Here is a 13,443-nt window from a genome sequence, read left to right as displayed (position 1 = left end):
CCGGCCTCGCCCGCCACGCAGCTGCGGAGCGCCGCCAGCCCCGGCCCGTCCTCGTCGACGGCACAAGCTCTTCAGCGAAAGAGGGTTTCGGTTTGGGTCGTCTGTGGCGTTGGGGAATAAAAGTGGAGGCGGACGTGTGTGCGCGTCCGCGCGATATCCGTGTGTCCGTCGCACGACCCAAACGGATGAAAAACGCTGTCCGTTTGGGTCGCCCGGTTGGAGATGCCCTTACATACCCAGTTTTCCCTGTAAGCGTACGTGCCTGGTCAGAGATGGTCAACCGCCGCCAGCCACCACGTCAATGGCGGACCCAAACAAGGCAGCACAGAAAACGAAACCGCGAGGCGTAGCTTCCACCGCGTGCGTCACGAGCGAGCTCGTCCTGTCTCGATTGGCTCTCCTCCGCGCGCGTCCACGAATATTCTCGACTCCTCCAGCGCACGGAACCGCCATGACCAAACCTTCTATGCTTCGCCGTATATAACCCGGCCGGGGTCCCTTCTCTCTCTCTCTCTCAACCAACCAACCAACCCAGCAAGCAAGCAAAGAAAGCAAATCTATCGATCGAAGCAAGCAATCAAGCAAAGTCAGAGGGCGTGCAACAAATCGTCGGCAGCTGTTACAAGAATCATCCGTCTCTGATCAATCATGGACAAGGTGCTGGCCTTCTCGATCCTGAGCGCCTCGCCGGCCGACATCGCCCCCGGCGCCGACGCCACCGGCGGCAGCTGGGCCCGGCTGTCGTGGCGGGGCATGAAGCTGCAGGACGTCCCGGCGGGGCAGCAAGCCGGTCAGACGGCGGAGGCAGAGCAGCAGCAGCAGCTGGGCAGAAAGGGGAAATCGCAGTCGCAGTCGCAGCTTCCGCCGCGAGAGGAGACAAGGCGGCCGCGGTTCGCGCCGGAGTTCGACGGGATCGACTGCTTCGAGACCATCGTCTGGCGCTAGGGAATAAATCGCGAGGTGCTTCCGTGATCAAGCCGTGCGACTGATGATTCTTGTTTCGCTGAAAAAAAAGGCGTGTTCTTTCGTTGTTGTTAACTTGTGCTTCTAACTGCGACCACATGTTGTACAGATTACAGTGTTACATGTATAAGTGTAACCAATTCTTTATTTATTTACTGTATTTGTATATAAGCTACTGGACTCTGTATCCTCGTTATAGCCTATATAAAAGCTGATCAAACTAGTGCACTTCATATCAATTTGGGTACTGTAGATGGACTAATTATCCTCTCTTCCCTCATGTAGTTACGTCACACCCCGTGTCCTTCTTTTCTTTCTCTCCTTGATTCACTCCAGCGGTAATTTTCTATTTCTTTCTTATTTGAGTTCGGAGGCAACCGGTTACCGGTTCCTGCCCTTATTTCCTTTCTATTGTTGCAGTCTCTACCGGTGTCTGAGGTCCCTGTTAAAAATAGTGGGTAAATTTGGTACGTGTCCTATTTTCCGGCTTCGTGTGAATCAGCGACAAAATGGTCAAAGCGGCGCGGATGAATCGAGAAACTCCACTGCTTGGAGCCGAACCCCCTCCCACAAAAAAAAAGAACAGTTCCCCATCCATGTCCCCTCCGTCCTCCTCTCTCCTCCCCGCAGCCTTTGCCCTGGGCCTCCCCTTGCAGCAGTTCCACGCTCCGGCGCGCTCCTCGCCGCCGCCCACGACTCCATCCCTGCCGCGCGTGTGCCATCCCCAGGAGCTTCATCTCCACGCTTCAGCCGGAGGAGGTCCTGGTCCTTGACGCGGTCCGGAGCAGAGCGTACAGGGGCAGTACTCTCCTGTGAACGAGACGTCGAGGGGAAGCTGGAGACCAGCGTGGCTGGGAGGCGTGGGCGCGGCTGAGGGCATCATAGCGCGCTCGCCTCCGGGGAGCGTGATGGACGGGATCGGCTCAGCCTTGAGTGACGGGCTCGCCGCAGCCATGATTGCAGAGGTGAGATCCAGGGAGGGCCACGACTCCACGAGCAGGTTGTTTGCTGCTGACCTGAGTGGGTTTATTTCGCGTCCTTTTTCCTCATTGATTTCTTCGAATCCGGACGAGGTTAACCCTACTCCCAAACACTCTCAGTTATGTTACATATTTTAGATACACAGAACAGGTTGGATCATAGATGCACTTATCTGCAGAGGACGAGGGTCCTGCTATAGATGATCAATCATTGCCTTCAGCTCTATACCTGGGGTGACAAACAGAGGAAGTTGGTCCTTGTGTATTGGATGATTATCCGTTGTGTATGGCGGAATAGAGAGGAGGCAGATGTCACAGTGTACTCTCTCATGAGAGTGCTTAGTGATTGTAATCTTCTGGTGCGGAAATTCCATATGCCCAATACTTGCTGTTTTCTCCTCAAACTCCACAAGTGGCCAGCAGATTATATGGTCATGAGTGAGCAGATCATGGCGACTCGAAAAAGGGTTTAATGCTCTTGCAATAGATGACATCTGCTGTACAAACCATGGAGACAAGAAAGGAAGTGCTTCACCATCTCTAAAAACATAGACATTAATTTACAGTTTCAGGTACATTAGTGCTATCCCATATTTCCACTGTATGTATGGTGTACATCCCGCTTATTACTAGATGTTCTATGCTTTTCGTTTTCAAGGTCCACTTCATGCTGATAAAATCAGCTGGTCCACCAGGGCATTGGTTTTCTGTCTATCGGTGACTTGCACTGAAACTTCTTCTGATGGCAATGGTTACCATGATGACTTATAACTGGTTCATGTTTGAGGCTAGCTATGGAAGGTACATATAATTTGTACTTGTGCTGGAGTCTTACGTATCTTTTTTTGTCAGACTAGATGTCGCTCTGGTTCCATATATGGTTATTTATATCCCAGCATTTTCAGTATGTCTGCATTAGACACTCAGTTATTTAGTGTCGCTTCCTATTCATTTGTTTTCAGGATTTATTTTGTGCATATGAAACCAGACGGCCCAGACCCTCTATTATGTAGCAGCGTTTTATAGTGTAGTTTTTTTTTTTGATAGCAATGCTAGGGCTGTGAGCTTGCCTTTCATTTATCTTGCTGGCAGCTTGCTCTGAAGCATTTCATGCTAATACATTTTATCTGTATGAGTGTTGTGCCATGTAACCGGTCTGTGTTGTTTGATCGCCACAGCTTAAAGATAGCGATAACATTTGCAGATAATTAGCCTTACTAAATTGTTTTTTTGGACGTGCATGTTGCACCAGGAAATAATTGTGGCTTCACAAGTTCATATACAACACCAATCAAGTTGGACTAGGGATGTGATGATCTGATCACCAAACATACCTACTTGACATGTCTTCCTGTTTTGCCTATTGATTTCCCATTGGTAGGCTTTGATAGTCCGGGAGACTTCTTGAGTCTGCATTCCTGTATATTCTTTTGATTAGCGAACTTTCTGAACAACCGTTGTTTGTTGAACTCTCTTGACGTGAGTATGACATGGACTGCAGGTTTTTCCAGCTGCTCCTGTTTCATCCCAAGTATTTTTCAGTTGCTGAAGCGTGAAGAGCATGTAAATGAGAATGGAGCCTCATAATTTTTTGGATGGATTAGCTAGAAGGACATTACCGAGCTTTATACAAGCCCATTTAATTTCCTATTATTCTGAGATTTGTGCTCAATAATCAAGTTGGTTGTTTATGTGCTCATCTGTATTTTAAGTGTAGCATAATTTTCTTTCAGCAAGTTTAGGAGTGTTTTGTACTATCAATCATAGCGTTCAACATGCTTCCTCTTCTGATTTTATTGTCCTTCTATTTGAGTTTTTTTTGGGTCAAATGCTCTCTACTTTTCTATGTAAATGTTAATCTACCATCAACTCTTACATGAGGTCATTCTAGGACATTTCAGAAGAAAAGGCAGAGAAAAGCAAGGTGCCTTAGCAGGAAGCAAAAGCTGGATGCCTTCTTTTGTTGGCAGTGCATTATATTTGATGTACATATGTTCAATTGCTGAGGTGAGATCTCTCATAACACTACGGGAAAAACTTTCTTTGCCGTGCAACTATTTGCACGGCAAAGGGCCACTAGTAGAAAACCTCTCATCCATCTAAGACTTTAATACCGGTTCCCTTACGAACCGGTATTAAAGGTGGCATTTGTACCGGTTCGGACGCTCAGGCATTCGTACCGGTTCGTTACGAGCTTTCGTACCTGTTCGTGTTAGGAACCGGTACGAAAGGTCTTCGGCCAGAATGGCAGGTGAGGGTGGGGCCAAGGTTGGACCTTTGGTACCGGTTTGTGTTAGCAACCGGTACTAAAGGGTGCCTCATATGCTCACTGCCCCTCCCCCGCCCCCGATCCATTCTCATTTTCATCTCTCTCACATTTCTAAAACTTTTGCACCTCTCACACTCCAACAAATTTTCATTCTTTCTCCACCATTTTAACAAGATTAACGACCTCCATCTATCCAAGGGTTAGCAATATCATCCTTCCTTCCGGCGTTCCTAATTTAGCTCAGTTCTTTGGTAGTTTTAACTCGTACTATTTTTGTAGTGCAAGCAAGGTGCTCGATGAAATGCCTAAGTTAGTGATTTTATATTTTTATATGCAATTTGAGCTGAAATTATGGTATGTTTTGTAGGTTTTAATTAGTATCATCCCCGTCCTTACCGCTGTCGATCGCCAGCGTCGTCCCCTAGCCGGCACGGTACCACCTCGGTGAGCCCCTCTTCTTTTTTATAAAAAACAATTAGTTTTATGTGATGAACTTGAATATTAATTAAGTTGGTCACTCATATATCCATGATGTTGTGTATTTAATGATTTTTGATATACATATAAAATGCAGATGAGTCGACAATGGATGTACGTTGACCGGTGCCATCCCGAGTTCATTACTGGCATGCATTATTTTCTCAACGTGGCTGAGGCAAACAGGCGGTCGAATGGTTTCATGTATTGTCCATGTAGTTCCTGTAAGAATATGAAGGATTACTCTACCTCGAAGACCCTTCACGTCCACCTGCTGGAGAACGGTTTCATGCCCAGCTATAATTGTTGGACCAAGCACGGAGAAAGAGGGGTTATATTGGAAGACAACGAAGAAGAAGAGGATAGTGATAACTATCCCTTATTCACTGAATACGGTGGTAGTAGAATGGGGGAAGACGAAGCTGAAGAAGAGCCCATTTTCGATGAGCCGATTTTTGATGACCCGGATGACGATTTGGGTCGGGCCATTCTTGATGCGAAGATGAACTGCGGAAATGAAAAGGAGAGGTTGAAGTTGGAGAAAATGTTAGAGGATCACAACAAACTGTTGTACCCAAATTGCGAAAATGGTCAGAAAAAGCTGGGTACCACGCTGGAATTGCTGCAGTGGAAGGCAGAGAATGGTACTTCTGACAAGGGATTTGAAAAGTTGCTGAAAATAATAAAGAAGATGCTTCCAGGGGAGAACATGTTGCCCTCTAGCACGTACGAAGCAAAGAAGGTTGTCTGCCCTCTAGGATTAGAGGTGCAGAAGATACATGCATGCATCAATGACTGCATCCTCTACCGCGGGGAGTACGAGAATTTGAATGCATGCCCGGTATGTAGTGCATTGAGGTATAAGATCAGGCGAGATGACCCTGGCGATGTTGAGGGTGAGTCCACCCCCAGGAAGAGGGTTCCTGCGAAGGTGATGTGGTATGCTCCTATAATACCACGGTTGAAACATTTGTTCCAGAACAAAGAGCATGCCAAGTTGTTGCGATGGCACAAAGAGGACCGTAAGAAAGATGTGATGCTGAGACACCCCGCTGACGGGTCGCAGTGGAGAAAAATCGACAGAGAGTTCAAGTCATTTTCAGATGACGCAAGGAACTTAAGATTTGGTCTAAGTACAGATGGCTTTAACCCTTTCGGGGAGCAGAGCTCCAGTCATAGCACCTGGCCAGTGACTCTATGTATCTATAACCTTCCTCCTTGGTTGTGCACGAACCGGAAGTTCATTATGATGCCAGTGCTCATCCAGGGCCCGAAGCAACCCGGCAACGACATTGATGTGTACCTAAGGCCATTGGTTGAAGAACTTTTAGAGTTGTGGCGTGACGAAGGTGTACCTATGTGGGATGAGCACGAACAAAAGGAATTTAACCTACGAGCGTTGTTATTTGTAACCATCAATGATTGGCCTGCTCTTGGTAACATTTCAGGGCAGTCAAACAAGGGATACAATGCATGCACACACTGTTTAGGTGAGACTGACAGTAATTATTTGGGAAACAAGAATGTGTACCTGGGGCATCGTCGATTTCTTCCAAAACAACATCACGTAAGAAAGAGAGGAAAGCATTTCGGAGGTGAGGCAGATAACCGAACGAAGCCTACCCGCCCTACTGGGGAAGTTATATATGATATGGTCAAGGATTTAAAAGTGATCTTTGGAAAGGGTCCCGGCGGACAATCTGTTCCGCATGATGTTGACGGACACGTACCCATGTGGAAGAAGAAGTCGATATTTTGGGAGCTACCCTACTGGAAATTCTTAGAGGTTCACTCTGCAATCGACGTGATGCACGTGACGAAAAATCTTTGCGTGAACCTGCTAAACTTCTTGGGCGTGTATGGGAAGACAAAAGATACACCGGATGCACGGCAGGACCAGCAAAGTATCCACGAAGGAAACAACCTGAATCCAGAGAAGTATCAAGGTCCTGCCAGCTACGCTCTTACCAAAGAGGAGAAGGAGATCTTTTTTGAAGTCCTGAGTAGCATCAAGGTCCCGTCTGGCTTCTCGTCGAATATAAAGGGAATAATAAACATGTCAGAGAAAAAGTTTCAAAACCTAAAGTCTCATGACTGCCACGTGATTATGACACAATTACTTCCGGTTGCATTGAGGGGGCTTCTGCCGGAAAATGTTCGAGTACCCATTGTGAAGCTATGTGCGTTCCTCAATGCAATTTCTCAGAAGGTGATCAATCCACTTACTCTACAAAATTTACAGAAGGATGTGGTCCAATGTCTAGTCAGCTTCGAGTTGGTGTTCCCACCATCCTTCTTCAATATTATGACACATCTCCTAGTTCACCTGGTCAAAGAGATTGGCGTTCTCGGTCCTGTATTTCTACACAACATGTTCCCCTTTGAGAGATTCATGGGAGTCTTAAAGAAGTACGTTCATAACCGTGCTAGGCCAGAAGGAAGCATCTCCAAGGGCTATGGAACAGAGGAGGTCATTGAGTTTTGTGTTGACTTTATTCCTGACCTTAAGCCGATCGGTGTTCCTGAATCGCGCTATGAGGGGAGACTGCGTGGAAAAGGCACGCTAGGAAAGAAATCAGCAACGTGTATGGACGGACATTCTTTCACTCAAGCACACTACATAGTTCTACATAATTCCATCTTGGTGGCTCCGTACAAAGAGGAACACAAGGAGATCTTACGCTCTAAATACCCGGAGCAACGTGAAGATTGGATTGATGGAGAACACATGAAGACTTTCGGCGGTTGGTTGCAAACATGTCTCATGAATGTCACCGATGACGAGCAGCTATACTTGTTGGCCAAGCAACCATCTTCTACTATATTGAATTTTCAAGGGTACGAGATTAATGGGAACACATTTTACACTTTCGCCCAAGACAAAAAGAGCACCAACCAAAACAGTGGTGTCCGCTTTGATGCAGAAGATGGCAATGGGAACAAGGTCACATATTATGGGTACATAGAGGAGATATGGGAACTTGACTATGGACCTAATTTCAAGGTCCCTTTGTTCCGGTGCAAATGGTTCAACCTGAAAGACGGGGTACAGGTAGACCAGCGACGGAATGACTACAGTGGATTTCAAGAATCTAGGGTACGACACCGAACCATTCGTCCTAGCCAGTGAAGTGGCTCAGGTTTTTTATGTGAAGGACATGTCTAGCAAACCGAAAAAAAGAAAAGAAAGGCAAGAGGACACATCATACAATGAGCCAAAGCGGCACATAGTTCTTTCAGGAAAAAGAAACATCGTGGGAGTAGAGGACAAGACAGACATGTCAGAAGATTATAATAAGTTTGACGATATTCCACCCTTCAAGGTAAAAATTGACCCAAGCATCATCTTAAACAATGAAGATTGTCCATGGTTGCGTCGCAGTAAGAAGAAAGGGAAACGGACGAAGAAAACTCAGAAGACTAGCTAGCTACATATAGGGATCATAACTTGTGTATCTCAATATGGAAATCACTTTTGTGTAATGATGTTACTGTATGTAAGATATTAACAATGGAGATGGTTGGCTTGTTTTACTATTTAAGTAGCTTTCCGAGGCTTCCGAGCGGGACTTGCTGGAAGAGTTACTCGGGCGGAGCTTCCGAAGATGTCTAAGACGGCCGTCCATCTAAGACATCTTCGAGAAACTCCGCCGGAGAGGATCTTTCCTTCGAGGTCGCCGTCGTCGGGTTATATACCAGCTCCCTGGAAGCTCTCTATGCTCTCCCCTAGCTCCTTACCATGAGCTACTATTTGTTGGGTGTATACTAGTAGCTTGCGAGCGGGTCTCCTAGCTTGCTTGCGGGAAGAGTTCTCGGGCGAAGCTTCCGAAGATGTCTAAGACGGCCGGCCATCTAAGACATCTTCGAGAAACTTCGCCGGAGAGGCTCTTTCCTTCTTGGTCGTTGCATCTTCTCTCTTTGTTCTCTCTACTCTCGCCGGAGGGGCTATATATAGCGGTGTGTGCCTCCAGATAATCCCCTCCCCCCAGATGAAACCACCCCAGATAAGGCAAACACCAGATAAGCCTCCCCCAGATTTAGACCCCCCATCTTTAGCACCGGTTCAAGCAGGGCGTCCTTATCCTGCCGACAACTTTAGTACTGGTTGCACCCACCAGCCGGTACTAAATGTTTCCCACGCGTCCTTATCCCACCGACAGGGCGTCGTGCGCTACACACTTTAGCTCATCGAGCAGGGCGTCATTATCCTGCCGACAGCTTTAGTACCGGTTGCACCCACCAACCGGTACTAGAGGTTACCCACGCGTCCTTATCCCACCGACAGGGCATCGTGCGCTACATACTTTATCTCATCGAGCAGGGCGTCCTTATCCTTCCGACAGCTTTAGTACCGGTTGCACCCACCAACCGGTACTAAAGGTTTGCCTCTGTCTTCCCGCCTATTTTCTTTCCGCGCTTTCCACCGGTTCCCGCCTCTGTCTTCCCGCCATTTTTTCACTATATATATGTAGACTTGGCCACCATTTACATATCACATCTAGACTCATATCTGCAAACCTCATCATTCTCTCCCATGGCTTCCATCGTATCTCTAACCCCCCGGGAGGCGGAGGCGCTTTGCGCCTCGAACTACCCCTGCCCGCCGGGCTACCGCGTCCCTACCGGCTGGTTGCTAAGCGTCGGAGGCGTACCGGTCCCTCCAGTCCCTCTAGGTGTGGCGCGCGAGATGGCCATCACGAACCACTACTACTTCGAGCTCACGCCAGAGCAGCGGAGGAATCCCCAGTGGCATCCCGACTACAGCCCGACTTGGGAAAGCTTCTTCATCAATCGGCGTGAGAGGGCGCTTTCCAGGCACGAGGAGGGCGGCCCGCCTCCTCCGAACTTCAACGAGGCCGGCCGTCGGCTGTGGTGGCGCGGCCGGACTCTCCAGGGCGTCATGGCCTACCGTGGCCCCCCGCCTGCGCTACCCTCAGTCCCAGCCCACGCGTGCTCACCCGCCGAGGTTTGACTACCGCGACCCCGATGCCAGCGACGATGACATCGACGACTACGACGACTACAGTGGCGACGTTTATAGGGCTAGACACGACTATGACTGAATGACTCCAAGATTCGAATCTAGCCATGTATCTTAATTTTCAGTTGATCTATGTACTTTTAATTCGAGTTCAATCGTAATAAAATTTTATTGCCGCCCTTTCTTTCCCTCCTTTTTTCTCCCGCGCGGCATCGTGGCGGACGGCGTCGTGGCAGGAGTAAAGAAAAGAAATAGAAAAAATAAATAGAAAAGAAATAGAAAAAAGAAAAAGAAAAGAAAAGGAACATAAAAGAAAAAGAAAAAGAAAAGAAAAAGAAACAGACAAGAAAAAAGGGAGAAAAAGAAAAAAAGAAAAGAGAGGGGGAAGTGCCCCCTCTCTTGTCTCTCATCCAGAGACAAAGAGAGAAAAAGAGAGAGAAAGGACAAGGGGCAGGGGCGAAAAAAAGAGGGGGCCATGCCATTAGTGCATGTGCCAATATTTTGAAAAAAATGCATGTGCACAAGTGTTGGAGAAAAAGAAATACAAAAGAAATAGAAAAGAAAAGAAACATAAAAAGAACTAGAAAAGCAAAAGAAAAAGAAACAAAAAATAAATAGAAATAGAAAAGAAACAGAAAAGAAAAGAAACAGAAAAGAAAAGAGACAGAAAAGAAAAGAAACAGAAAAGAAAAGAAAAAAGACAGAAAAGAAAAAGCAAAAGAGAAAAACAGAAAAACAAAAAAATACCCTTTGGTACCGGTTGGTGGGTGCAACCGGTACCAAAGGCCTTTGGTACCGGTTGGTGCCCCAAACCGGTACGAAAGGTTCCCCACAGGGGGTTTCATAGCGCGTCCACGCGCGCTGCCCCCTCCACCGCGCCGAGCCCAAAACCAAATGGGCGACACACGTGCTACAATGGGCGGGACAAAGGGTCGCGATCTCGCGAGGGTGAGCTAACTCCAAAAACCCGTCCTCAGTTCGGATTGCCCTCGAATCCCTCCCTCCCTGCTCCGCCGTGCCGCCGCCGCGGACCTAGCCCCGCCGACGTCGCTCCCTCCCTGCTCCGCCGACGCCCGCCCGGAGCCTCTCTGCCGGCTTCCTCCAGGGCCCCCTCCGCAAGGTGCGCCAAGTCCTCGCCGTTCGCAGCCTCGCCGTCGCAGCCGCCATCGCAGCCGCCGTCGCCATTTCCCACCAGTCTTCCTACCCACTCCTCACCTCACGCGCTCCCCTCGCCTCGCCTCCGCGTCTCCCGCCCCTAACCCTAGCCCCCCGCCAACGGCGACGGCGTCGCGAGATCTGGCCCGGGACTCCGCCGGGGTCCGCGTCGGTGAAGCTGCGGCCGCGATTTTGTGCCCGCTCCAGATTCCGATTGGGGTTGAATTCTCGCCTAGGTTCCAGGTAATTTCTGGAAAATTCAGATTCGATTGTGGCTGCTGGGTGGAAATTGGTGAATTCGGTGCCATTTTTATAGGGGGGAGTTAACGGGATCGATGAGCTTAGGATTGTTTATTTATTTATATGATATATGCTGTGATGCAAACTTGGAAATTTTATGTTTCTTTGAATTTCCAGTGATCATATGATCACATATGTGTAGGAAATATGCCTTATGCCATATCTAGTTTATTATGTCCTGGTGGTTAAAGTTGCTTTCGCAGTCACATGATTCCTGTTGGTTGTGTGGTAATTACATACTGGTATTTGATAAGAACAGCTACATACATGCTTGTCCAGGTTGTTGGGTGATGCTTTTCTAAGGCTGGTCACTGTTGTGGTGTTCCAGTAAATTACTTGGTTGGCCTAGGAATGATTCCTGGACCCTAAGTAGCTTCATGTATCAAGTTGATTAACCACTGGCTGCTCTATCAATTACTATCTACTTGTGATGCCCCTGTTTGGATGAGTTATTCATCCATGCATATGCACTGATTGTTTTGCTTTTACTGAAAGGATGCATTATCTATTTACTTGATACTTAATTTGGCAATTCACTTGATGGCTTGCTGAGTTAGCTTGTATGCTTATAGCCTCTGATTACTGCTATGGTGCTACTTGGTTGGCCTAGGATTATTTCCTGGACCCCAAGTAGACCCCTGTAGATTATGAGTTTATTGCTGAAAGCTAGGTTATGTAAAAATTTATAAGAACAGAGATTTCACTTGATATCTTGGTCCAGCCTATGATGCAAAGGCTGAGGCACAAACTTGTGATAAGAACAGATGCTTTGATGTGGCTTTTTAATTCTCTAGGATGATTGTGAGCAGCACCTCTGTTCATGACTGAGAGAAATCTATTTCTCTATCCTCCTAGATGATACTCTAGTAGAAGGGTAGTTAAATGGAATGACTATATATACTTGCTTTATTTACCCAGATATGTTTATGGAAGAATATATAATGTATGATATATTGAAGCTACTGATTGGTTTCTACCTGTAGCTCTTGATAGCTTGGCCTCTTGACTTGGAAAGAAACCTCCTTCTGATGAACAGCCTATTCCTCCTAGCTGTTTGTGCTTGTTCCAGGCCATATGGTTGTGTTCTTGCTGTTCTAAGAATTTTTGGATATCCACTGATGTGTGTCTATAATCAAAGGTTGTTGGTGTTCTTATCAAATGCCCCTGTTTGGATGATTCCTTCATACAGGCATACATTTTACTATAAGATGTACCTTTGATAATAACAGATACATGTGCTTGATTTGTTGCCTAGCCAGTGATGCATAAGTTGAGGCATAGATTTAAATAAGGACAGATACTAAGATTTGCCTTACCTAAAGTACTGTTGATCTTGAGCCTGCAGATGTTGTTGCTTCACTATTTCTCTCTTCCTCTTATATGCTACTAAGAATAGATGCTTTTATGAAAATATTGTCTATTCAACCTGCTGCACTTCTGTAGCTTGATCTTCTGGCATCTGAAATGACCTTCTTCTTGTGGTCAGCCTGCTCCTCCTAGCTTCTTGATTTGTTTCCTAGATCTTCTCGGAAATCATCTGTGGTGTTTGTGCTTATAGATATGGGTGTGCTCTTGCTGATGTTCTAATGGATAGGTGGTTTAGCTAGTAGATCATGTAGCTAGCTGCTAAAGGATTTGCTTGTACTGTTCTTGAAATTATTGTGGTTCTAGCTAGTGCAAAAGATGGAATGCTGCCGTGAGGAAGAGGTGATGCGGCTGGTTGGTTATGTATGGAAAAAATGACAGTGGGATGCATACCTACACCTCTATAATCTGAGTGTAGAACAATTGTTGGGAATTTTAATTCTCTGGTTATGTAATTTGAGATGGGAATTGTAATTCTCTGGTTATGCAAAAAATGTACTGTTTTTATTTTAAATTCATTCTCTGGTTATGTAATTTGAGATGGGAATTGTTCATTTAAAACAATTGTTGCTGCTACTATTGTCTCTGGTTATATAACTTGAGTCATGTAATTTGAGATGGGAGGTTGGACAAAATTCCTAGATGTATCAGGAAATCAGTATGATTGATGGTTGTGGTTACAGGTTGATTTTTTTTAGCAAATGTATGATGTGTTTTTGCAAATATATGATGTGCTGTTGCAAATATATGATATTTGTCTCTGGTTATAAGTGCTGGTTATAGTTGCAGGGATTGAGTAGCGAGAGGAGGAGGGGGAACGCCGAGTAGTGTTAGGGTCGAGAAGAGCGAGAGGAGGAGGGGGAACGCCGAGTAGTGTTAGGGTCAAGAAGAGCGAGAGGAGGAGGGGGAACGCCGAGTAGTGTTAGGGTCGAGAAGAGCGAGAGGAGGAGGGG

General features: G+C 46.7%; 1 protein-coding gene and 1 long non-coding RNA gene across 2 annotated transcripts; both read left to right on the top strand.

The window, feature by feature from the left end:
• The first annotated feature begins 388 nt into the window (after positions 1 to 388).
• On the top strand, positions 389 to 1,202 carry LOC139833124 (uncharacterized). The gene has a single exon (XM_071823297.1). It carries the CDS (start codon positions 649 to 651, stop codon positions 943 to 945), a length of 297 nt encoding a protein of 98 aa, XP_071679398.1. The 5' UTR covers positions 389 to 648; the 3' UTR covers positions 946 to 1,202.
• Positions 1,203 to 1,548: 346 nt separating this feature from the next.
• On the top strand, positions 1,549 to 3,960 carry LOC127311443 (uncharacterized). The gene is made up of 3 exons (XR_007857702.2): positions 1,549 to 2,515; positions 2,602 to 2,744; positions 3,445 to 3,960. It is a non-coding gene; the product is annotated as an uncharacterized lncRNA (long non-coding RNA).
• The last annotated feature ends 9,483 nt before the right edge of the window (positions 3,961 to 13,443 follow it).

Source organism: Lolium perenne, chromosome 7 (genome assembly GCF_019359855.2).
Source record: "Lolium perenne isolate Kyuss_39 chromosome 7, Kyuss_2.0, whole genome shotgun sequence".
NCBI classification, from domain to species: Eukaryota; Viridiplantae; Streptophyta; class Magnoliopsida; order Poales; family Poaceae; genus Lolium; species Lolium perenne.
This window is presented reverse-complemented; position numbering and strand designations above follow the sequence as displayed.